Below are 25,053 nucleotides of genomic sequence, written 5' to 3' on the forward strand. Positions count from 1 at the left end.
ATAAAATAAAGAAAAAGCAAAGCCCAATTTTTTTTTTTTGGGAAAACTTTTGCAGAGACTGCAAAGTAATGAGAAAGAATCAAATTCTCCACCTTTGAATAATTAACAATTCTAAGACTTTCATTCTAACCAACGACCTCCCCAAAAAAGCCCATTGTTAAATGCTCAAATTTTGCAACGGTGACACGCTGATGATTTCCCATGCAACTCAGAGCGCAAATCAAAGATGAGTAATGAGCCACAGACAGAGATGCGATAAGAATTTTGTATGCATTAACTTTGCAGCAAAAATATAGGGTAAATTTTCCTAAAAGTCACTAAACTTTGTACTTTGCCACGAATTGGTCATTCAGTTTTGATTTGTTCCAATCAAGTCACTTAACTTTTCATTTATTCTAAATTAGTCACTCTATAACTTTTTCATCCAAAATGCTAACGGAATATTCTCATTCCGTTAAAATTTTGAACGGAACGAGCATACTCCGTTAGCATTTTGAACGGAATGGATATTTTCCATTAGTATTTTGAATGAAAAAATTATAGAGTGACCAATTTGGAACAAATAAAAAATTGAGTGACTTAATTAAAACAAATCAAAATTGATTGATCAATTTGTGACAAAGTACAAAGTTTAGTAACATCTAGAAAAATTTATCCAAAGATATATCTATCATACGTAGGTATGATATCATGAGTTCCTTCGGAAAACATGACATCTGATTTCTTGCTAACCGGTCCCTCAAGAGCTGCCAAATTTGTTATCCTCTTTTTACAATATAATATACTCACACCATTTTGGTTAACTAATTAATATAATGATCCGTGTTAAGTGCAATATAATATCACTGATTTTTTTTGTTTTTTTATCAGAAAGCTTGTATTGCTCATATTCTTTAGCAATCTTAAATGATGGTGAGAAACAACTAAATAGGATTTTTGGAATTTAGGAACATATATTCTATCGTTTAACATAAATATTTATTTCAACAGAAATGTACAGAAACCGTTGACTATTCTATTACAATACAATAATAAAGATAATCAAACCTCGAATTATAATGTTCTTTCGTTTCTAGTAATATTTTTAAGAACATCACAATAATTTGGATATCCTAGCTAGAACCATCCTTGAAATATAACATGGAGTGTGATCTGGGCTGAAGGGACATGGGCCCTATGACGAGAGCGGAACAAATCCTTATTAAGCAAAAAATGGTGCATCATTTGATAAATGACACAGCACTGGAGATTTTTCAGTGGACAATCTTGCTTTGAAGAAACCGAATTAATTATATTTTGAGATTGTAAATATATAAAGTATTAGAATATTTTTGTAATAAATCTTTTTTATCAATACAATTATTGGCATTTTCCGCCAACCATAAAAAAGGAAAAGAAATATAACATGGACTTACATTTTATCTTCTTTCTTTGCTAGTTAATTAGCGAAAACCATCAAAAAATCAGGTCTGACTTTATTACTGGAATCCACTTTTTCTATCTCTAGGCAAGGAAATTAAGATGCACATTTTTTTTTTTTTGATAAAAGGCTTTCTTAGCCCGTTTCATATTACTGAAACAAAAAGAGAACAAATGTCTGGTACAGCACAAAATACGCAGAAGTTCAAAAAGAAAAGCTACAGTAAAAAATCATAGTCTTGTTCCTAGCTAGTTAAGGTTACTAATCAGTCAACTTAAAGTCACTTAAACAGTGGGGGCTTCATCTTCTTCCATCGGATCTGGTGTCACCATCAGCTCCTGTTCCTGTCCTTGATATAGAACGATTTGCAAATCCTCTGGTCCCCACACCTGCAGTGGTATGGCATCAACATCATATGGCAGCCAATACGGGATAAGCTCTCTTGTCTGTTTCTTGAGTATCCCTGTCCAGTAATGAAGTAAAGAAATAATCAGTAGAATGACAGTACGAAAAGTATGATGTGTAACAGTATTAAAGCAACGATCATTTCTAATTTTCCATACTGTCCAACAAAACGCACTAAACATGATTAAAAAGGCTGTTTGATGTGCTTTGCTCAATCTACAAGCAAAGTTGATGATATCCTGAATAGAGGTCCAATCTTTATAAAAGGAGGAACTATGACCCATCCAAAACCATATTATTAAGATGCACATTAGTTTGGCTTATAGCGGTTTCTAATTACTAAAACGTGGTGCGCCTAACAGAACTTGAATTTTCAAAGCAACCTTATTTTTAGCATAATAATGCCTGGCCTTATGAGAAATAAAGCTGTACTGGAGCATTATTTTCAGTATTGTACATTGTATATATACAAGAAATTAGCTGGTTACTTGCTGCTAAATTTATAATTAATTCAACAATTATTGAATTGATCGGGCCACTTTTGCTGACTTCAACTGTTGAGATTGCTACCCGGTCGAATGATGGAAAATTGATTATATTATATAAAATTTAATTAATCCATAATGATTTAAGTTGAAAGTTCCTATTTTTTTTTTCAATTATGATAAACAATTTAGCTGATAATATAGTTTGACACAGTTAATTATCACAAAACCTAATGTACAAGTCCCAATCGAAATAATTAATATAATTAACCAATTTTTATTACTTAACAAATAGGCTTTATCAAATTAATATTCAAATCACAAGGAGGTATGAGAAATGTTGGCTTATCAGTTTTAAGTAATTAACTGATTTGGGGTGAGTTCTAATAGTGCATGCATACTGAATTCTAAGAATATATGATGAATAATGTAAATGCATGTTGATTTTCTAAATGCGAGTAATTTAAATTAATATGATGAGAAAGAGTATCTAGAGTTACGGGTTCACATGCAGTAATATGTTAATTATATATCTTTATTTATTTTTCTAATATTTTGATTGTGATAGTTGATGAAATATTATTCTAAGATAAATAGTTATTTGCTTTTGTGACATCGATCATATCGTGCTTAAGTTAATTTAATCTTCTAATTATGTTTGTGACTTACCATTTTAACCAAAAATACAATATTTCTGATCACTCTCATCTCTCTTGTTTTGTTCACTCTCTTTGTGGATAGATTTACTTAATAAAGTCATATTTAATTGTCCCAATAGTGTGTGTGTGTGTATAAACTACTTATATGCGCTATTATTAAGTTATTAAAGTGTTTGTGAGCTTTAATTATAAAAAATATTGGATAAATTTTAAATGATAAATATGAAGCGTGCATGAAAATAATATATTGCATAAGTAATATATTTACATGAAAATTATATTAATGCTTAAAAAAATTAATATAAAATGAAGCATTCAATTATTATAACGTGGGTAACGATATGCATGCTTGCATCATAAGTTCAAAACGAGACAAACGGTAAGAGCCAAGCTATACATGGTCAATGTTGTTATTCAAGAGAAGATGGTGCACATGACACGATAATTAAATAATTAAATTCGCTTGCCTATGTGCCAATTTGCAAAAAAAAAAAAAAAAAAAAAAAATTAAATTCGCTGGTTGACCTTTAATCAACTATTGCTACCTACGTACGTCATCAGCATGACATTATGTCTTGCATTAATTAATTGCTTCTTAATTTTATTCAACTTGTCATTTGTAATTAATTTTGGAAAATACTTATATCAAAGATCAAATTAGATTTAATAATGGAGTTGCACTATAAAAGCATTCATGATTCCGTTTGAATTTGAAGGGAGCGGAGCATCATGGCCTCCTTCAGAAAAATAGTTCTCTGGCGTTTAATTTTTCTGCTAATATCTACAGTTTCTGTTCAAGTCCATAGTCAGCCTGATTCTAATGGTAACGCTCTCCTATTCAAATGCATTGTTATTGTAACATATTCTCTCTCTAAAATTTTAGCTCTAGCTGTGCCAAGTATTTATTTTCTCCCTCCCTCTCTCAATCCCTATTTTAGCACTAACTGTAAATGCTACTGCCAAAAGTCAATTTAACACCAATTAATTTTTGATATAAGAGTGCAAAGCATATTGTTTGAGCTTGCCTTTTATTAATTTATTTGACAAAAAAAAAATTGGTGACTTAATTATTTTTTACAGGATTTCTGAGCATTGATTGTGGACTTTCTGAAACATCTAGCTATGTTGAAGAAGATAATAAATTAAATTATGTATCCGATGAGAAATTTATTGACACTGGAGTCAACTCAAACATCAGTTCTGATATTATCTCTAAAGATGGCAAGAATTATTTGAAAGAATATCTCACCGTCAGATACTTTCCCGATGGAATTCGAAACTGCTACACCTTAAGATCCTTGACAGTCGGATCTAATTATCTTATAAGAGGCACATTCTTTTATGGAAACTACGATAACAAAAACAATCCACCTACCTTTGATATTTACTTAGGGGTTAACTTCTGGAATACAGTAAATGCAACAACGATTTCTTTTCCTGAAATTATTGTCGCTGCTAATGCTAGTTTCTTGGAAGTTTGTCTAGTTAATACAAAGAAGGGCGCTCCTTTTATCTCTTCATTACACTTGAGGCAATTGACGAACTTGTATCCATACGTAAATTCGACAACATCTTTGATTTTCGTGCGGAGGGATAATTTCGGAGCAAGCGATTTCATCGTAAGGTCAGTATGCAAATATCTATATTTATCTAAAAATTTTAGTGAAAATAATTAATATGCAATCTTGCTCAATTAAAATAGGTATCCTGATGACAAATATGACCGGTGGTGGCTGAATAACACATACGATAGCACATGGTCAGCAATCTCAACCAATGCAAGTATTGATTACGTCGATCTGGACTTCGGGACCCCTTCTCGAGTGTTTCAGACTGCTGCTGCCACTACAAGTACCAATCAACCCTTTGTTATCTATTGGAGTAGCAAAGACACAACCATCAAATATTATTACATCCTTCACTTTTATGAGACCCAGGACACATCCAAGACTGGTTCAAGGGATTTTTACATATCTGAAAGAGGAAATCAGCTTTGGGATTCACCATACCCAGGTTCGCGAAAGGGAGGATGGGTCGCTGGCCCAACCACAGGTTTTACCTATTATAATGTATCACTTAAGGCTACTGCAAATTCGACGCTTCCACCTGCAATGAATGCATTTGAGCTCTATACTGTTGCATCCGTCGGAGCCACAACTTATGCTCAAGATGGTAACATTTTGTACTTTTGAAATTACTAATCTTCGATTAAAATTTGGTTATATATATGATATTAGACGTAATTAGTTGAAACCCCACTTGGTTTTTTCATTTTTCTCACACACAAAAATTTGGTTAGTTGGTTATACTCCACTATTCTCTCCTTTTAGCTATTAATTAATTTACATTTTCTTTTTGGTTATAATTTGAAGAGCAAGTCATCCTCCTTTTCCTTTACCCAGAAGAGAACGTACTGAAAATGAAGGAAAATTTGTAGGAACACACAGTAAACACTTCATTTGAATTTTATCTGCCTTGTGTATGCCAAAAGTTTTGTTGATTTACTCAGGCATGGATTTTTCAAGGTGACTTTGCCTTTTACATGCAGTTGCTGCCATTAATAGTATCAAGGATTACTATGGGATCAAGAAAGGGTGGAGTGGTGATCCTTGTCTTCCTAGAGAGTTCATTTGGACTGGTATTAACTGCACCAGCAGCTCTTCCAGCATTACTAGGATCACAAGCTTGTTAGTTTAATTTCTTTCTCTTCTGACATATTTTCATCAAATATGACTTGATTAATTCTGAACTATATATACATTTTCGTTGGAGTAAATTATAGGAATTATCCTTAAATACAACTGGTATGTGATGCCATGCAGAACGAATGATTGTTCTATAAGCGTACGACACCAATAATCTTCAGAGAATAAAATTGAGAGAACACCAAAATAAAGGGGAGAAACGTCTCTCCTTAATTTTATAGAAATAATATCCAAAAAAAATGTTCTTCTTTTCTCACCCACAAGCCGGGTTATATAGCTATTAGCCTATTACTCAATGCAGAAATATTTAGGAAAACTACTAATATTTGGTAGCATATTATAGAAATAATTCAAATTACTAAAATAGAAATTAGACAATATAGAGCTGCTGTCTAGAGGCTAAATTCAGAAATAAAAATCTAAATAGAAAAGATTACTATAAATCCAAACTAAGTAAATAATTTTCTCATTTTGCTTGCTGGAATTAATCGTCTTAATCGGGCACTCCTGCATCAATATGACATTTTAGTCCTTAAAATTTTTAAAATGTTACTTTGGTCTTTAAAGTATTGCTCCACCATTTTGATCCTTAGGGTTCAAAAGTTTTACTTTGGTTCTGAAAGATTTTAGTCTATACCAAATTGCTTCTATATATGCTTAACATTAATTGAAAAAAGTGATACTTTCTCCTATCGTAACATTTGTCATTTTTAAATATTCAAAGTTTCAAACCAGTGCAAGTTCTGTAGCATTAATGTTCCTATCATAAATAAATAATTAGAAAACTACTTACATATATCATATCATAAGTATAATTATGACTTGGATGCGAATGAGATCGATCTTCATCTAATTTTTTAATCGGTGAAAATAGTAGAAATATTTGATCTGTTAAAAGTAAAAAAAAAATTAAGGATCTAAATTATGAAATATGTGATATTTTAAGGATCATAAATGTATTTTTGAAACTGTAAAGATATAATGAAAACTGAGTGATACTTTAATGACTAAAGAGATTGACATTGTTAAAATTTTAAGGACCATAATAAAAAATCTAGTGATACTTGAGCACCATTTATATAATTTACTCTTTTTCATGTTTTGCTTCAGAGTTAGAAGCTACGAACTCCACATAACTATTTCATCATATATAGATCGATGACTTTTTCTATTTTCAGGAACTTATCTTCTAGCTCATTGACTGGTCCATTAAACTACTCCTTTGGATATCTTACTGCTCTGGAGTATTTGTAAGTTCCATTAACCTACGAGGCCGATATTAGTGTATTTCAAAGGGTGCTCAGCCACCTTATAATTTTAAAACTTTTTATTATGTACATTGAAATTTAATTAAATTTTCTTCTTCTTTTAAGTTTTTGTATAGTTCAGGTATATACCTCTTATATATAAAATATCAAGTGTTTGTTTGTAGTCTATTGGTTGAAGTTTCTATTATAGTTGTTGTGAGAGACTTAGGATTCAAATCTTACCTATCACAGTATACATTTTTTTCATTTTATGTTTCAACTACCCCCATCCCTGTCTATCTAAATTTTCTAGTTCCCCCTCTAAGATCAAGTATCTTATAATTTTGTATAATGTAGCTTTCGTACCTTCATTTTGTATTGTGTTCAATGTTTATCCTGACAACATTTGGTTCTATATATTGGTTGATTATTTATTTTTTGTTACATTCATTTACATAACAATTGCTTCTTAATTATTTTTCAGGAACTTGTCTAGCAATGATTTGTTCGGAAATCTAACTACTCTAGACAATTTAACAGCTCTTAAATTGCTGTACGCTTTTCAAGCAACCTTAAATATATCCATTTTCAAATCTTACTCGATGCTTTTCATGATAATCATTTTGTTGGCTTTACTGCAGGGATATAACAGGAGACAAAAATATTTCGACTGCCCTCCCTCCTGAACTTCTGAAAAGAAAGGAAAATGGAATGCTAGATTATAGGTATTAATTTGGTTATTCCTCGTTTTTTTTTATGAAATACATATAAGTAAAAGGTTTGTACAGTTTGTAGTTGATTTTACTGGCACGATTCAACATAAATATACAATTGAGGATAAAGCACAGGACAAGATCATATTCATATTCCAGCAGTGACGAATGCAGTGACATTGTTAATTAAACATAATTAATATAAAGACAAATATTAGCCAATTATACCGACTCTAAACTACATTGACTTTGTTCTTTTATATAGACGAATAAAAAATTAAAAACACAAGCAAAAAATTATAAAACTATTAGACATTCTCTACTCACATTCACATACTTAGTAATTTATAATAATAGTTATTTTTGACAAGCTCTTGAACAAACTCAAAGATTCAAGTAAACTTATTTCTGTATGTGTTTATATAGTGATACCAATATAATTAGACGTCTTGATGGGGTTATGTTCATGATTAAGTTAATTTTTGTAGTTATATAACATTAAGAATGAAAGCAAATGGTTTTCAGTGGATTTTCTGTTTTAAGAAAGAATATTGAGAGAGAGAGAGAGGAGCTAGTTTAGAGAGACGCCAAAACGAAAGATCACATGAAAAATTAAAAATTAAAATTTGTATTACTTGATGGCTTTTGGTTGGTATTTCTAGTTCCCGTTGGCATTTTATTATTCTTTAATGTTTCGGATGATAGGTATTCTCCGAGTCTATCTCCTCCTCCTCCTCCTCCTCCTCCTCCTAAGAACTTTATAATACTGATTGTAGTGGCAGTCCTAGTGCTTGTTATTGCAGTTGCCATTGCAGTTATCTTAAGGTTGAAAAGGAGAAAATGTAAGTTTTGCCTGTTCTCAAGTTCATTTTTGTTGTTGTTTTATTTGTTTCATTTTATGACTGCCGATGATTTGTTTCCTCCAAGCATTTTGGATGCCAGATGAGCAAACTTATCAAAGCAAAGCCAGAAATATACAAATTGATTACACACCAACACAAAAAGATAATGGTCAGTCCTAAGTCCTAACCAGACAGTACTTTACCGACTTTCTATACTAAAATAAGTAAATAGCTGGTTCCTTTATGTGTTCCTTTAAAATACAAAAATGTAGATGTACATGTACATATCTGATACTATTTTTTATAAACAGATAACAGAATAATCGCACCAAAGCCAACTGAAAGTTTTGAATCAAATTTACCACAATCAAGCAACCTGAATGAGAAACCTCAATCAAGAGGAGGAGAACAAATTCTTCCAGATTTCGGAAATCGTAAATTCAGTTATGATGATTTGAAGAAAATTACAAATGACTTCAAGAATAATATCGGCACCGGAGGATATGGAAGCGTGTATCTGGGTCTCCTAGAAAATGGAGTTCAAGTGGCAGTAAAGATGCTCTCTCAATCGTCTTCACAGGGGCTTAAGGAGTTTCTAGCCGAGGTAAACTTTTGGAAAATGTGCTATACAAACAGTATGTTATAATACGGCTGCTGTGAAGTCCCTTAGATAATAACTCAATGATATATGTATTTAATACATCTTCTTCTTCTTTTTTTCCAGGCTGAAAACTTGACAAGAGTTCATCACAAAAATTTGGTCTCACTAATGGGCTATTGCATTGATAAAAATAGCATGTCACTTGTGTATGAGTACATGCAGGGAGGAAATCTACATGATAAGCTCAAAGGTGATTATACTCGTTGGTGATCTCTTCTCAAAGACAAAGATTATGAATTATCACAAAGTGGAAGAATCTTATGTTGTGGTTTTGAATCCTATAATTGCAGATAATGTAAGGCCTCTTGATTGGAAGCTACGACTTCGAATTGCATATGAGTCTGCACTAGGTACAGCTTGAAACACTTTATAATCCTATACAATTTATAAGTAATTATTCTTATCATTTTGAAACTAAATAAAATGTATAGCAGAAGAGAGACAGTTAATTTCTTGGACTAAATTAAAATATCAAAATATTACTAAATAAAATATGTTTTAGATTTCCCCAACTTCTATCCTTTCGAAAAAAAAACAACAACACAGACTCTCTAGCTAGGAATGTGTTCAAGAACAAAAAAACTAATTACATAGCTTAGTGTTAAGAACGTTCGTCAGTAGCTTGAAAACTGTATATAGTGAATAATACATTTCAAAACAAACACAATGAAGGATTGGAGTATTTGCATAAAGCATGTAATCCACCACTAATCCATAGAGATGTCAAGACTAGCAACATTCTCTTAAATGCAAATCTCGAGGCAAAGATTGCCGACTTTGGACTCTCCAGGGCTTTTAACAATGATGGAAGCAGCCATGTTTCAACCAGAATAGTAGGCACCCCTGGTTATCTGGATCCCGAGTAAGACCCCTTTCTATATTAAATCTGCATTTTATTTTCTATGTTTTCCCTAATGACATCTTAACTGCAAAAATATATATATAAATTATATATAATCATGTGATCTATGCTAAAATTAGCCAATTATAAGATAAGAATGTTTGGTTTTTTTTTTTTTTGGACATGAAGCAAATGTAACAAGTTTGATTTATAGTTCTCGTGCGTAGTAATTAACTATATATTGCATGCATTTTCAGGTACTATTTATCAAACCAGCTAAGTGTAAAGAGTGATGTGTTTAGTTTTGGAGTTGTTCTGCTAGAAATCATCACGGGTCGACCCCCTATTACCATGGGTCTAGAAGGAGGTAGCTTGATACAATGGGTGAGTCAAAAACTATCCGGAGGAGATATCAAAAGCATAGTGGACCCTAAGATGCAAAGCAAGTATGACATAAACTCAGCCTGGAAGGTTACCGAACTAGCATGTAGTTGCACTGAACCCACCTCATCTAAGAGGCCAACCATGGCTGGAGTAGTTGCTGAGCTAAAGGAAAGCATGGATTTGCAAATATCCACGGAGGAAATTCATATGAAAAGCACAGAGAACTTTGTATCTGACGTAAGTCAGGACAGTAATTTTGAGATGGCTTACATGGGTGGAATGCCAGCACCAGGTCCCAGTGTGAGGTAATTTCGTATACCACATAATTTCATCGATTCGATGTTCTGGCATATGGGGGACAACTTGCTGGAACTTGAAAAATAGTTATTTTTCTGTTGTATGCAACAATTTTTTGTATTTTATTGGATTAGATTTGTAGATTTGAAGCCTTTGGAAAGTTTATTTTGTTTTGCTGTTTGCAAGATGTTCGCTTTGGAAAGTTTATTTTGTTTGGTGTTGCTTTTGGATTCCATATTGTACATCATAACTTTCTAAGAGTAAATTTTCATTCTTAATCTAGATTACAAATTTCTCTGTACAATTCTTTACTATCCCTCCAATTTAAAAATTAGCAATTTTGTGCTTTATATATTTTTTTAATGAATACTTGTTATCTCCCTTATAAAGTCAAATTATACTGTAGCTTGTTTAGTCCATCAATCTCAATTTTCTATTTTCATCACTGAATGTTTGATAGAAGAAAATGTTGCAATAAGTTACGGTGAACCGCAATAGTAACGAAGATCGGCAAAATTGATACACGCATGCACGAGAGAGACATGCTCACAGATATCATGTCTTTCAAGGTCTTTGATAATCCTCTGAACCTGAAAGAGATGAGGCTTGCTAGGAGCAATAATTATGGAGATTACATATTTCCATGTGATAATTTTAAATGGGGCAGCCAGAGAAGAGTTTCTTTAAAAGGTTGTTGTCTAGTACCAGTCAACGCCAAAAAGAATTAATTCTCCCTATTTCTTATCTACAGTATGTATGCAATATAGATCCTGTGTAGAATGTTAGTGTTCAAAATTATAGTTTATATGTTACAATTGTGAACGTAATTTGAGTCGCTAAAAGAACCAAGTCTACCGTATTACATCTAATTATGTTAAATGGTTAATATGTCATTAAAATTTATAAATAAAAGTAAAATGTAACAACTTGCAATTATTATTATTGTTTTCATTTTGCATCAAGGATTAAGAAACCCAATAGAGTACTCCATTTATTTGTTCACCCGGAATCCGGCCCATCTGATCGGCCCGTGTTAATTGTCCGATCGAAAGGCAGCCCAGCGCTCATTGTTACTGGCTCCAAATCCTCCGAGGTAACAGAAATTTATTTTATATCAGGACCGTCCGTCAGAATCCGAGCAATCCGATCCAAGGTAGAATGCAAGGTGGACTTTCATATATTCGTGCCGATTATGATTGAACGGTGAGGATCTCAACATAAATATTCTGTTACCTTTTGTGATATGAATTCCGGTGTTCTCTTCTAAAAGACAATAACTGGAGACCTCCGTTATCTTATAACACTGCTCTCACTAACTCCCTCCATGGCACGCTTTCTTCCATCTCTCCGTCTTCTTCGAGACCGTACGCTCCAGTCACAAGTTCTACAGGTTGACGAAGTGTTTTCCAGGTTGTTTCGCGGGTGTTGTTGTAATGACGCTTCTTTGACTCGAACGATCCGAGGTACCTACGTCATCTTTCTCTGTCTTATTCCATACTAAAACTCATGCCCATAAGGTGTTTGATGTGTTTACTCTATTAATTATTGAGTAATAAGGTAGCTTCTTTCTTCTATACTAAGGGATTCTCATGGCCATGACTGTTTGTTGTTATTTTGGGTGTCAATTTTGTCAAATAATTTCTGATTCATTATTACCGTAAGGTGTTTGATAATATGCCTGTTTGGGTTGATTTCACCCATGGACATGAGGCTATCATTGGTTGATCATTTGGACACTCTTGTAGGATCACGGTTTTACACTAGAGACCCGCCACATTACGACTTATTCGGCAAAGGAAGAAGGCCAGGAGATGAAGAATTCAGGAAAGCATGGGCTCAGGATGTGGATGAAGAAGATTGTCTCTGGACTGGTACGGTACCAATCCTAGTAGTGTACTGATTGTCATCCCCAGTTACTATGTGTTGTGTGTCATCTGTTTAGTTTGTAGTAGGATGTCAATTTCTTCTGGTTCATTCCTGTAAATTGATTTTGGTAATTTGGTGTGATGGTACTAGTGAGGTACTCTACCCTGTTTACAAATATTCACTTTTTTGACCTAATTTTCCATGTCACCACAATTTCTTTCTAGTTATCTTCATATTCCCCACATTAATTTTTAAATTGTGCAATCAAGCTTCAACCCGATATACCCTCAGTTTAAACTAACCCCAATCAGGTGAAAAGAGTTTGTGAAATGGTTCATAGTTATTGCCATTAGACTTGTAAGAAGGAAATACTAACAAACTGCCACTCTACCAGTTGAATAAAAGAATCAGAAAATACATTACAATAATATACAATCAAGAACCCCAATGTAATCCAACTTTGAAGAAAAGCCTCAATCTAAGAGAATATCTCCGACAAGTTACCATGCTTGAATTTAAATTTGAATTTTCGTTCTAACCTAACGTAATGGAAATGACAGGGAGTGAAGATGAAAATGAAGAGGAAAGCACCACAAACCAAACCGACTTAGAAAAGGAGATGAGAAAAGTGAAGCAGAAAGCAAGAGAAAACTCAAACCTGATAGATGCGGACGACAGCGATGAGCTGAGGAGCATATGCCCCTCAAGCGATGACGACGAGATGAGTCTGTGGAGCGGCACCGAGGATGATGACGATGACGATGTGCCCACCGAACCACACCCCAATGAGAAGAGCGATGCATATATCGACAAGGTTTTTGACTTTGACGAGATGCCCAAGTACCGTACCATTTCGGAGATGCTCAAGGCTGAAGAGGAACCGCCCGAGCTGTCTCCTGGAAAACAGGTATGTTTGCGAATTTTGTGTGATGCTGCTCATAGGCGGATCTAGCTTAGCAGCCCCCATGATTTCAAAAAAAATTAAGCATGTATATTGAAATTTAATGAGTGAGGCTATGGTGCTTTGCAATGTACACCTACCAAGTGTGCTTCGATACAACAAAGGTTCGATGCGCTTCAATTTTAATCAAGAATGCATCTTGACACAAATTTAATTTAATTGAATTTTCCTTTTTTTAAGTTTTTATATTCATGGAATGCTAAGTTGTGCTTGCCTAGTGGTTAGTGAATTTCATTTATATATTTTCACATCCCAAGGACCACACATTATGTATTTTCACATATTATGCATTTTATGTTCAGCTCCCCATCTAAATTTTCTAGTTCCGCCCTTGATGCCGCTTGGTATAATAGTTATATGCCTTGACTTTAGTTTTGTTTTAGTTGTTTATGTTTTCATTTTGTCAGTTATTTTTTGTTCTTCCTTACTGCTTTAGAAGTTTTGATATATCCTGTTATGCTCAGAGTGGTCTGCTAGGTACCGGTACGAGTTACAACTGATACTGTGATCTGTAGAGTATCACTCAGACTAGTGATTTTCTAGTATTGCTTTAGTACATGAATTAGTACTGGACATCAGGTGGTACTAAATTGGTACAAGAAAAGATGAAGCAAACTATAGCCAATTTATGCTAGGAACATTTTTGTGTTCAACTGTGCCTAAGTGTTTTACAAAATCCATTCACAATGTGTATAGAATCAATGAGCAATTATGCTAATAAGTTGGCAAAGTATTTACATCCAAGAGTGAGGCTATGGTATTATGCATAGCTCAAATTGGTCCATACTACGGATCAATATTTTTGTTTTCAAAGTTCAAATAGTCAATCTAAACCTTTCAACATGATTTTCGTATGAATATGTACTTGCAAAGTAAATTTTACATTTTAAAGAATTTTCTTACTACTTTTGAATGGTCTGAATCTTTAGATCAAGTGATTTTCTACCTATCTAAAAAAAATAGTAAAAAAATTCTAAAAAATGTAAATTTTGATTTACATGTACATTTTCATATTGAGATCAAATTGAATGGTTCAGATCGATTGTTTGGACTTTGAAAATGGAAATATTGATCCATAGTACCGACCAATATGCGCTATGCATAATTTCGTAGCCTCACTCTTGTATCCAATGTGAGCACTAACCTATGGGCCCATCACAGGCTAGGAAATTAGCAGTTGAAAATGCACTGAAGAAACTCAAGAAAGGACCTGACGGTCGTTACATGAATGTCTATGAGGTGATAACCGACATTGACATTTTAATTGGAGCATTTGAAAATATTGTGTCGGGTCCTGAGTATGCTGAGCTGAGGGAAGGTGGGCCCAAGAAACTGAACATGCAATTCTTCAAGGACATACAAGCGCGCATGCGGGACCCCAATTTTAAATTTTCACCTGAGGTGAAACTGAAACCTAAGAACAAGCTTGTGCCGAAAAAGAAGTGGCAGCGGGCCCAGGCAAGAAAAAGAAAGGATGCTAAGCGTTAAGAGGAGTTTTTTGTTTTTAATCTCCTGGTTTTGTTGATGCGTGATTGAGCAATCTGTAAAGCAAAATTGTTGTAGCATAAAAAGCATAAAATTAGAATTATTTTATACTAAATGTTTATGCACTTCTGGAAATGTTTTGTGCGCTTCAACCTGGTACAATCAGGCAAAACTATAGGTGCTGGTTCATTTAAGCCCATATTTTTTTTTAAGAATATATGGGGAGTTTAGGCCCCAAATTTCATTAGTTTAACACATAGGTATGAAATTAGAAGAGTTGAGGAAGTAAGAAAGGTAAAACAAAAATAAAATTAACACAATTATATTACAAATGAAACAGATTAATCTGGAAACCACATTATGTAACCAGTTATTTCTTTGACCGCTTGACCGTGTAGCAAATAAACTCAAAACTTTCAAAATTTTGCATGCACATGCATCACTCATGAAGCACATGGATTTCAACGATTTGGATTTGGCGTTTAAAGTCAATCCGATAAACTTTTGGAGTTGTGCTCACCAAACTCTCTTAGTGAGCACATCACACCCTAGCTTTACTCTTCTATCTATATTCGTTAAGAATTTATTTTATCTTATTCCACTCATATCCATTAAAATTAGCAGATAACGAAACTGTAGTGAACGAATAACGAATAATACAAGCATAATAATTTTATTATTTTTACAAATAAATAATCAAAATTTATCATGTCATACATATGCAATCACAATTACTAATATATAAAATTAAAATACAAACAGTGTTCTAAATAGCTAGCTATAGCTACACTATAGCCTTTTTCGGACCCTAAAAACTATGGCGCTATGGGTGATATATAACTAGCTACTTAGTGCAATTACTTTTTTTTTTTAACCGTCCCGCTATACCGTTATAATCACTATTTAAACCATTGAATACAAATATACAATCAATTCTAACTAATAATATTTTTATAAAGTAAAACAAATCAAAATCACAAATAACTTTTCTAACAAATTCAATCTGTTAACTAAATAACAAAACATTCAAATAAAAAAATAACATGTTTAGCATAATATTATTCTTACAATAACATGCATAAATTTTCTTATGATGTAATTTATTTTATATAATCATCTGTTACCCAACGGGTATGAAATATCATTTACCCGTACCCATATCTATTTATCTAAAGAAAAAAAATCCTTACCTGTACCCATATCCATACCTAATAAGCAAACGAAAAAAAAAATTATCCATACCCGTCTTATCGAATGCGATACGGGTAGAGTCAATGGGTATCATTGACACCCCTAGAAATGGAGATACTTATTTTGATCTAGAGTGTTTGAAGCAGATCGAACGGTTGGTTCTGCTGTCCCCTATAGTGTTTGGTAAATGCCCCCGGGGGCCCAACCCAGACCGGTCCGCCCGTGCCCGTGCCACGGGTATGCACGGGTACACGGGCACGGGTATTAAACGGGCCAGACCCGGTTTTTTGGAAAAATGCCCGTGATAACCCGGACCCTCGTACCCGTAACCTGTACCCGTGACGCCCGTGAACCCGTGCGCCCGTGGCAGATTTTTTTTTTTTTTTACTTTTGATCTAAAATTCAAAATTTTAACTCAAATTCCCCCCCCCCCCCCCCCCCCCCCCCCCCCCCCATGCCCCCACAACCCCACTTTCTACTCGGACCCCTACCCATTTTTTTTTTTTTTTAAATTCAAATTTTAATCCCTCCAAACAAAATTCTATAAAATATACACCCATTCCTTACAAATTTTCACATCTCTCTCAATATTTTCATCTCTCATTTTCTCAATCTCATTCTCAATATTTTTATTATTCTCCAATTTTAATTTTATTGTTAAAAAAAATATAGTAGCTAATTTAACAAATACGCAAACGCAAACACGCAAACGCAAACGGAATTACGAAGGTATTCTCGAAGATTTTCCCGCGAAATTAAAAAGGTAACATTAATTTTTGGTAGATTACATTTTGGTAGATTACATTTTGGTAGATTAAATTTTGTTAGATTGAAATATTGAATATTAGATTTATTTTTGTAGAGTAATTTAAAAATTAAATTTGATGTTAGATTTATTTTTGTAGAGAAATTTAGAATTTAAATTGAATGTTAGATTTTGTTTATGTTAGATTTATTGAATGTTAAGTAATTAGATTTGTTATATTTATTGAATGTTACATTTATTAAATTTGTTAAGTAATTAGATTTGTAAGATTTATTTTATGTTAGATTTGTTAGATTTATTTAGTTTATGTTAGATTTGTTAGATGTGTAGTAATTAGATTTGTTTTGAATATGTTAGATTTTATTTTTGAAATTCGGATTTATTTTTAATAGGTTAATAAAAGATGTTAGATTTTTTTTTTTTGAATATGTGATGTTAGATTTTATTTTTGAAATTCGGATTTATTTTTAATAGGTTAATAAAAGATGTTAGATTTATTTTTTTGAATATGTGAAGTAATTTTATTTGTTTTGAATAGGTTAGATTTTATTTTTGAAATTCGGATTTATTTTTAATAGGTTAAATAAAGATGTTAGATTTTTTTTTTTGAATATGTGAAGTAATTTGATTTGTTTTGAATATGTTAGATTTTATTTTTTGAAATTCGGATTTATTTTTAATATGTTAATAAAAGATGTTAGATTTTTTTTTTAATATGTGAAGTGATTTGATTTGTTTTGAATAGGTTATATTTATTCTATTAAGAATGAGTGCCAACACAGCGGAATCTCATACGCGAGCTCTCAGCCCGATTGCAGAGCCCTCAGCGGAATCTCGTACACGAGCCCTCCCCTACTTCCGCTCAAGAGATCTCGATGAACTTATGAAAGAAGAAAACCCCGAGAACCTTCATGAAAAGTCCCAACAACGTACAAACAAAGAACCGGTAGATTTTTGCAATCCCTGTTACCAATATGGGAAGAGGAGTGAGATGTTCTGTTGCGTAGAATGTTTGCAAACTTTCCACCCTTCCTGCATTAGCGCCTACCCGACACGCACAAGGGAGAATATAAGGTTCAAGCATTTTATATGCCCATCCTGCGCCTTAGACAAGTCTAAGCGAAGCAGGCAAAAAAGAAAACGAAAGAAGCAGTGGAACTCTGATTTCGATTAGGATTATCTCAACGTTGTATTACTTTTATTTTCAAACGCGACCTATCAGTTGCTAGTTGTAATTTCCTTTACTTCAATGTTATTTTTCCTTCATTTATCTCAATTAATTTTTTATTTTCAAAATTGAGTATTTATGACTTTAATTCACAACAAATGAAATTTTTATCTTTTGATTTTCTTATTTTGTCTTGTATATATGTATTATTTATTTTTATAGGAAAGATATAATTACATAAGCAATTAAAATGTGTTAATTATAACAAAAATTATTGAGTTCAAAAACAAATATAATTACTTATATTTCAAATGGAGAGTGAACAAATAAATCAGAATTTTTATAGGTTATAATCTATTTTTAACAAATATAATTACTATGTCAAATGAATTTTAATAGGTATGAATTTGGATTTATAATTGATTGATTTTCAAAGAAAAAAAAACAGAAAAAAAAACAGAAAAAAAACAGAAAAAAAAACAGAAAAAAAAACAGAAAAAAAGAACAAAAAAAAAGAACAAAAAAACTGAACAAAAAAACTGAACAAAAACAGAACAAAAAACAGAACAAAAACAGAACAAAAAACAGAACAAAAAAAAAGCGAAAAAAGCGAAAAAAAAAGAAACAGAAACAGAAACAGAAAAACAGAAAAAAAAAAAAATCGGTCCGGACCGCCCGGCCCCCCGTACCCGGACCGTCCTGCCCCCGAACCCGTGACGGGCACGGGTATTAAACGGGCAGGGCAGGATTTTTGAAAAAAAAACCCGTGATGCCCGGCCCGTTGTACCCGTGTGCCCGTGACGCCCGTGACCGTGGCTACCCGTGCCCGGGTTTTGCCCGGACCGCCCGGCCCGGCCCGGTCCGGCCCGTTTACCAAACACGAGTCCCCTACTACCATGTGCCGTTTGTCGGTTTGTGTAGGATTATCTACACCGTCAGATTTAATAAGAATCCCCACAGATAATAACGAAGTTGTAGGGGATTATCAACATTGTCAGAGCCTCAGAGGTAACAAAAATTTACACAAACTTATGAAGTATTTTCAAATTTCAATCATATAAGAAGTTTTTATTGCAAAAACTTGCAAAAAGTATGTTTGTGTGTAAATTGCTAGACTTACACGTTGATTCTACATACCACATTTTATGCAGGGTCAATACAATAGAAGAATTAGAAGAGCAGTGGTTCAATACTTTGTTATTACTAATGATGTCAAGGTAACTCTTTTTTTATCATTTTTTCGCATGCAAATTTATCATTTTTTCTAAGTCTAATATATCATGAAATTACTAATGCAAGCTGTTTTCATTTATATCATTTTTCACATGCAAATTTAAAGAACTGTGCAGTTTTAGAAGTTCTGAGATTTCTAAGTCTAATATCATGAAATTAGAGATTACAAGTTGTGAAAATGAAAAGGAAGACAAGTGACAAGTCTAATCAATAGATTGTAAATGAACTACTAATTCAAAATACTTGTTGGCTGTATATTATTAGCACAATTTTGTAGAGATTATTGAAATCTTGGATCTTTTAAATTTTAGTAATTTTAATAGTCTTCATGTCTCTGTTGACAGAGAATGATAGAATCTTGGAGCTTTCCTTTTCTGGATAAATTCAGAGGCGATGCAAATATTCAAATATGTGAGGTAATTAGAGCAATCATTCTATTTTTAGTTTGGAACTGTTTTCTAAATTTGCTTGGATCCATATCACTAAATTCTGCTGCCATTTGTTTGTAAAAGGGGTCTTCAGGTATTCTTGAGATGTGCTCCTTGTTGGTACTGGTTGCTTTTGTTTGATGACTGCTGCCATTAAATAGTTTATAGATGAAATTAAACTAGTTTATACAAATTTATTTTTATTAAACAACATAATTGAATTAATTATGCAGATCAGAGCAATAGAAGAAGAGGAAGAGTAGTGCTTTGTAATTACTAATGATGTTGAGGTGTTGAGGTAACTCTTTTTTTATGAACTACTAAAACTATAATTTGTAAAACAGTAAATGAATTAGCATTTTGTACTATATCATAATATTGGTATTCCTAGCAGGTTGGAGCAAGAGAATAATTAGGTGAAGAGTGCTTGTTGCTTAGGTGCTAAATAATGTGTAACTGTTAAATTTTTATTTTTAGCTTAGTATTAAATTATACTTTGTTGTGTTGTTGTTTTGCTGTGCTGGAACTTTTGTTGTTGTGTTGTTTTGCTGTGTATTGGAACTTTTGTTGCTGTGCTGTTTTGCGTAGTATTAATTTATGCTTAGGGCTGTGCTGCCATCTCACCTTGGATATATATTTTTTAGTATATGCTTGCTATTAATTTATGCTTGTGCTGAACTGTTGATTATATAAAAAAAATATTGTTAGTTGGTTGGGCATGTTAGGGCCGGGCCGGGTAAGGCAGCCCATGGGCACAGACAGGCAGGTATGGGCAGGCCTGGGCTTGGAGGAAAGGCCCATGGGCAGGCCGGGCCTAAATTTTCAAGCCCGTTAGTTTGGGCCAGGCAGGCGGGCCATTGATTTTTAACAGGCAGGCTAGGCCTGGGCTAGGCAAAATACCCGTGGGCTCAGCCCATTGCCATCCCTAGTCAGAGGTAACAAAAATTTACACAAACTTATGAAGTATTTTCAAATTTCAATCATATAAGAAGTTTTTATTGCAAAAACTTGCAAAAAGTATGTTTGTGTGTAAATTGCTAGACTTACACGTTGATTCTACATACCACATTTTATATGCAACGTCAGATAAATCGACAAATTAAGAACATATAAAAGGGACACTAATGGTTATTATTACCCTTTTTACTCTTCTTTCTTTCCTCAATTTTTTGTATTTCTAAATCCCTAGGAATATCATTTTGTATTTATAAATCCCTAGGAATATTATTTAAAATATAGCCCATAACTTAATTTTAGTACAAGCCCGTTCACAACCTAGCCCCCTTTTCCATTAAAAGCATCATAGTAATATTTCATATGGGGCATATGGCCATCAAACTTAACATTCTTTTCTATACTCTTTTATTTATTTAACTTGTTATTAAAAAATAAATTGACTCATTAATTATTATGCTTTCCTTTGCTTCTATTCTTGAGTTGCGGTCAATTGTAATTAAAAAAAAGTATACTCTGTCCATGCAATTATGCAAATCGGGTGCATGCCAGCTTAGATGTGGAACCCAGTCGCACCTATTTTTTTATTATAGAAATTATATAAAAATAATACAAAATTTTAATAGAGGGTAGGGAATTTTGATCCCGCGGAAGAAACCGTAAAATTTCATTCTTTAGGTATTTCTAATTCTAAATAGTAAATATTTAGTTATTTGGATTTTCTATAACAGTGGTTCACATTTTTGTATGAAATTAAAAAAATTTAGAAGTTGAATTTCTTATGTGGCCTTCTATGTAATCAATGGGTCCCCGCTTCTTCTTTTTAAAAAAAAATAGAAGCAAAGCTAGAGAAAACAATTTGGTGTAAAGCAGAGTAGATACAATGCTAGAAACAAGGAAGAAAAAATGACGCAAAAGACAGCTAAACTTTTCAGCATTCAACTTAAGAATAATTTTACACAAAATGACATCACTATTCACTAATTACTTGAGATACAAAATGGCATACAGTTTGAGCAGAAGTTGCCTGAATTGTCAACCAAACTTTAGATCGCGAACACAGTTAGTAGAACCAAAATTGAACTCAGTTAATGTCTACATGCGAATGCACTATAATGGAATCATAAATGAACCCAAGAAGGAAAAAAAAAAAAGGTGGAAAAAGAAAGAAAAGAGATGAATAAAGTATGGTACAAAGCAAGCTTCACTCGTACTAACAAAATCTAGCAATAAGAATAAATGACTCGATAAACCCCATTCATGTACAATTTTTGTAGCTTGCTTGCCCGTACACTCCGGGGAAAAAAAGATAGACCAAAGGGGGGAGAAAAGGAACAATCAATCCTTCTTATCGGGTTTGCGGATCTTAACATATGGCAAGAACCCGAACATCCTCTCGATGCGTGGGTCCCACCCAAGCTGCTGAGCTCTACAAAACATCAAGAACGTGTTTGCAAAATACGAATTGAACCCCATGAGAACATGCCACCATGCATGGCCTTGTGGATTGATGTACCAACCATTCATCTTCTTGCAAAAGGCGCGATCTACAACCCAAAACACACTTGCGAGCAGGATGGTTGCCACGTACAACTTGGCAATGCGCTTGGCGGCGTGGTCCTTGGTCTGGATGTAGTACTTGTACATGCGTGGGAGGCAAAGGAGAGAGAGGCCGATATAGTGCAGTTTGAACATGATGCCTAAGCGAAAGAAGAAGTGAAGCACTGCAAAGGAGGCGCCATAGAAGACCAAGAAGGTCGGCATCGTGCTGCGATAGTGCCAGTCGGGGGAGTAGAGCACGTACACATAAAGAAGGATCTCCCATACCATCGGGGTCTCATCACTCTGTTGCAATCTGTAGATTCGAAAACAAAACCAAGGATTCTTAAAATTTGGGATAAAAATCAATAAAATAGGAAGATTTCAAATAATTAAATCAAAGTAGAATTGAGTTGAAAATTAGAACCCTTCCAATCCTATATGATACAAATATAACCAGAGTGAGGCTATGGTACTTTGCAAAGCACATGTCGTTCCGTGCTATGGATCCATATCTTCATTTTTAAAAGTTTAATATAGTCATCCAAACCATTCAACATGATCTCCATATGAAAATGAACTTGGAGACCAGATTTTATATTATTTTTAATTTTTTTACTATGTTTTTAGGTAAGTAGAAAATAATGTGATCTAAAGATTCTAGACCATCCAAAAGCAATGATTGTCTACCTATCTAAACAAATAGTACAAAAATTATAAAAAAAATATAAACTTTGATCTCCTAGTAAATTTTCATGTGGAGATTATGTTGAGCAGTTCAGGTCGACTATTTGTCAGAAAGATCCATAGCACGGACCAATCTGCGCTTTGCAAAGCCTCACTCAGATAACCAAACCTCCTGTTGTATCTCATTACATTTAAGTATTTAACAACGAAATTTCAAATGGGATCCTATGGAAACCTTCTCAGCTACACCAGTCAGACGATTTTTATTTCCAGAGAAGATTCACAAACACAGCCCAAAAGAGAAGGAACAGAATCCGACAGACTTACACAATTTGCAAGGTTGCATGGAACAACATGCTGCCAATTGAAAGTATCATGTTAAAGAGGTGAAGCGCACTGAACCGCTTCTCAAAGCCCTGCCGTACTGCATTTATGAGCCCAATCAATGCAAGGAGGATGCATGGCACATTTGAGATGGTATTGTAGAACTCTGCAAAGTAGGAAGAGTGTGTGTAGTTTGCCTCACAATGCTCGGTTGTGGATGTTACAGGTCCCCAGAAACTCGCCACCACAGACTCGTCCATCCTTTCGCGTGCGCGTGTTCTCTTTGGTCGGCGTATCTGAATTTGAGATAAAAAAGTTGGGACTTAATCAAATTGTGTAGAAAAACATTTGCTCTATGGATGTAATATCAATTAATAAATTCATCTGTCCAGCATATATAGAAACTTGTAATCAAACTATCTGAAATCATCCACGAGATTACACAAACATTACCATAAGTCATAACAAAAATATACTGGTAATGAAACTAACAGGTGTAATACTAATACTAATACTAATACCAGACATAAACAACAAGTAAAGAAAACAGGTAGGGAATTTAACAGCATCAACAGGAAAAAACAATGAAGGGTTATAGCTCAGTGAAATGTAATTTCGAATAATCTAAAAAATTTATTCGACATGGTTATAGCTCAGTTAAGTAGCGCCCCAAAAGCACCACCCCCTCCTCCCCTGCGCCTCCCCAACACCCGTATTGCTTCGGACTCGGGCTATTCAACCCGGAATCGGCAACCGACGATGCGATCCGGTTATTGTGCGATTTTCCCCAATGGGTCGCTTATTGGGCTTAAAAACTATTGAATCGAGGCAGCCTGATTCATCAAACTTACAGCCGAGTAACGCCGATTCGATTCTTCTAGTTTGTTGGTGACAGGCTGATTCTTCAGATTTGATTTCTTTACCAGTTCTTCACAGGGGGTGTGATTGATGAATGTTGATCGGGAAAAAAAGCCCCATTATTCTTTTCTTTTCTTTTTTCTTTTTGGTAGTGTTTACGTATGTATGTATTTAGGGTTTCATTAATTAAATTGAAACAAAGAGGAGCAGGGGAAAGAAATGGGTCTGGCGGGTTTAGGGTTCCGAATCTTTCGATGCTTTCTAAGTAAGCTGGAAACAATTTTCTAGGCCGTATATGTTTGGAGTATTGGTTTGCCGACTATGCTTCCTGATTTTTTTATTTAATTATAATATGAGGTTTGTATTAAGCATCTTTATTTATGGAAAATAATAATTTTATTTATACAGTTATAGATCAGTAATTTATTAGTTTTCTTCATATTAAATAATAAATATATTCCTTAAATGGAGTGTATATTAAATTTGAATAATATTCTCAAGATATTAAATGAATGTAACATATATACGAGTTGGTTGTTTATACCTAGAACTACACTAAATTTTAAAAGAGGATTCTAATACGAACATCTATTTTATACCTCAAAATTATGTGTACTAACTTTTTTTTGTTGATACTTAAAATTTTGAAACTCAAATTAACTATGGTTTGAAACTCAAATTATGTGTACTAGCTTAAGAGCACCCTAATTTTGAAACTCAAATTATGTGTACTAACTATTGATCTTGCTCATTTTCATGCAGTGATGTATGCACGTAAAATACTAGATCAAGTGGTCCGAAAAGGAATGAATCAAGTTAACTATGGTTGATTTATTTTAATGCATTTTTTTACTATTTTATCTAAGTATAAATTGAATTTCAAAAATGATAATAGTTTCATGTGCCTGTGTCTCTAAGGATAAAGCACAAGATA

General features: G+C 33.5%; 3 protein-coding genes across 5 annotated transcripts; 2 read left to right on the forward strand and 1 right to left on the reverse strand.

The window, feature by feature from the left end:
- Positions 1 to 3,698: 3,698 nt before the first annotated feature.
- On the forward strand, positions 3,699 to 10,709 carry LOC144568613 (putative LRR receptor-like protein kinase At1g51890). The gene is made up of 12 exons (XM_078318986.1): positions 3,699 to 3,792; positions 4,050 to 4,593; positions 4,672 to 5,141; positions 5,518 to 5,656; positions 6,853 to 6,924; positions 7,563 to 7,646; positions 8,340 to 8,476; positions 8,788 to 9,080; positions 9,201 to 9,327; positions 9,428 to 9,487; positions 9,810 to 9,999; positions 10,236 to 10,709. Exons 1-12 carry the CDS (start codon positions 3,699 to 3,701, stop codon positions 10,669 to 10,671), a joined length of 2,646 nt encoding a protein of 881 aa, XP_078175112.1. The 3' UTR covers positions 10,672 to 10,709.
- Positions 10,710 to 11,706: 997 nt separating this feature from the next.
- On the forward strand, positions 11,707 to 15,106 carry LOC144568164 (uncharacterized). Its single transcript, XM_078318409.1, has 4 exons — positions 11,707 to 12,122; positions 12,405 to 12,530; positions 13,086 to 13,432; positions 14,648 to 15,106. Exons 1-4 carry the CDS (start codon positions 11,984 to 11,986, stop codon positions 14,972 to 14,974), a joined length of 939 nt encoding a protein of 312 aa, XP_078174535.1. The 5' UTR covers positions 11,707 to 11,983; the 3' UTR covers positions 14,975 to 15,106.
- Positions 15,107 to 21,687: 6,581 nt separating this feature from the next.
- Positions 21,688 to 24,384, reverse strand: LOC144568165 (alkaline ceramidase-like). 3 transcript variants are annotated; one of them, XM_078318410.1, is made up of 3 exons: positions 24,113 to 24,384; positions 23,265 to 23,557; positions 21,688 to 22,566 (listed from the first exon to the last, which is right to left on the reverse strand). In XM_078318410.1, the coding sequence occupies exons 2-3, from the start codon at positions 23,519 to 23,521 to the stop codon at positions 22,050 to 22,052; spliced, it is 774 nt and encodes a 257-aa protein (XP_078174536.1). In that variant the 5' UTR covers positions 23,522 to 23,557; positions 24,113 to 24,384; the 3' UTR covers positions 21,688 to 22,049. The 3 variants fall into 3 exon arrangements, with proteins under 3 accessions (XP_078174536.1, XP_078174537.1, XP_078174538.1); XM_078318411.1 differs by having other exon boundaries at positions 23,265 to 23,612; positions 24,113 to 24,309; XM_078318412.1 differs by having other exon boundaries at positions 24,109 to 24,309.
- Between the last annotated feature and the right edge of the window lie 669 nt (positions 24,385 to 25,053).

Source organism: Carex rostrata, chromosome 17 (assembly GCF_964058835.1).
Source record: "Carex rostrata chromosome 17, lpCarRost1.2, whole genome shotgun sequence".
NCBI classification, from domain to species: domain Eukaryota; kingdom Viridiplantae; phylum Streptophyta; class Magnoliopsida; order Poales; family Cyperaceae; genus Carex; species Carex rostrata.

What these genes read in the sequence shown, in the direction of transcription:
- LOC144568164 (XM_078318409.1), top strand. Translation starts at nt 11,984, where the DNA reads ATGGCACGCTTTCTTCCATCTCTCCGTCTTCTTCGAGACCGTACGCTC. An exon ending in TTTGACTCGAACGATCCGAG is followed by an intron (nt 12,123 to 12,404) that starts GTACCTACGTCA and finishes ACACTCTTGTAG; the next exon opens with GATCACGGTTTTACACTAGA. An exon ending in AGAAGATTGTCTCTGGACTG is followed by an intron (nt 12,531 to 13,085) that starts GTACGGTACCAA and finishes TGGAAATGACAG; the next exon opens with GGAGTGAAGATGAAAATGAA.
- LOC144568613 (XM_078318986.1), top strand. Translation starts at nt 3,699, where the DNA reads ATGGCCTCCTTCAGAAAAATAGTTCTCTGGCGTTTAATTTTTCTGCTA. An exon ending in TAGTCAGCCTGATTCTAATG is followed by an intron (nt 3,793 to 4,049) that starts GTAACGCTCTCC and finishes TATTTTTTACAG; the next exon opens with GATTTCTGAGCATTGATTGT. An exon ending in TCTACATGATAAGCTCAAAG is followed by an intron (nt 9,328 to 9,427) that starts GTGATTATACTC and finishes CTATAATTGCAG; the next exon opens with ATAATGTAAGGCCTCTTGAT.
- LOC144568165 (XM_078318410.1), bottom strand. Translation starts at nt 23,521, where the DNA reads ATGGACGAGTCTGTGGTGGCGAGTTTCTGGGGACCTGTAACATCCACA. An exon ending in CATGCAACCTTGCAAATTGT is followed by an intron (nt 22,567 to 23,264) that starts GTAAGTCTGTCG and finishes TCGAATCTACAG; the next exon opens with ATTGCAACAGAGTGATGAGA.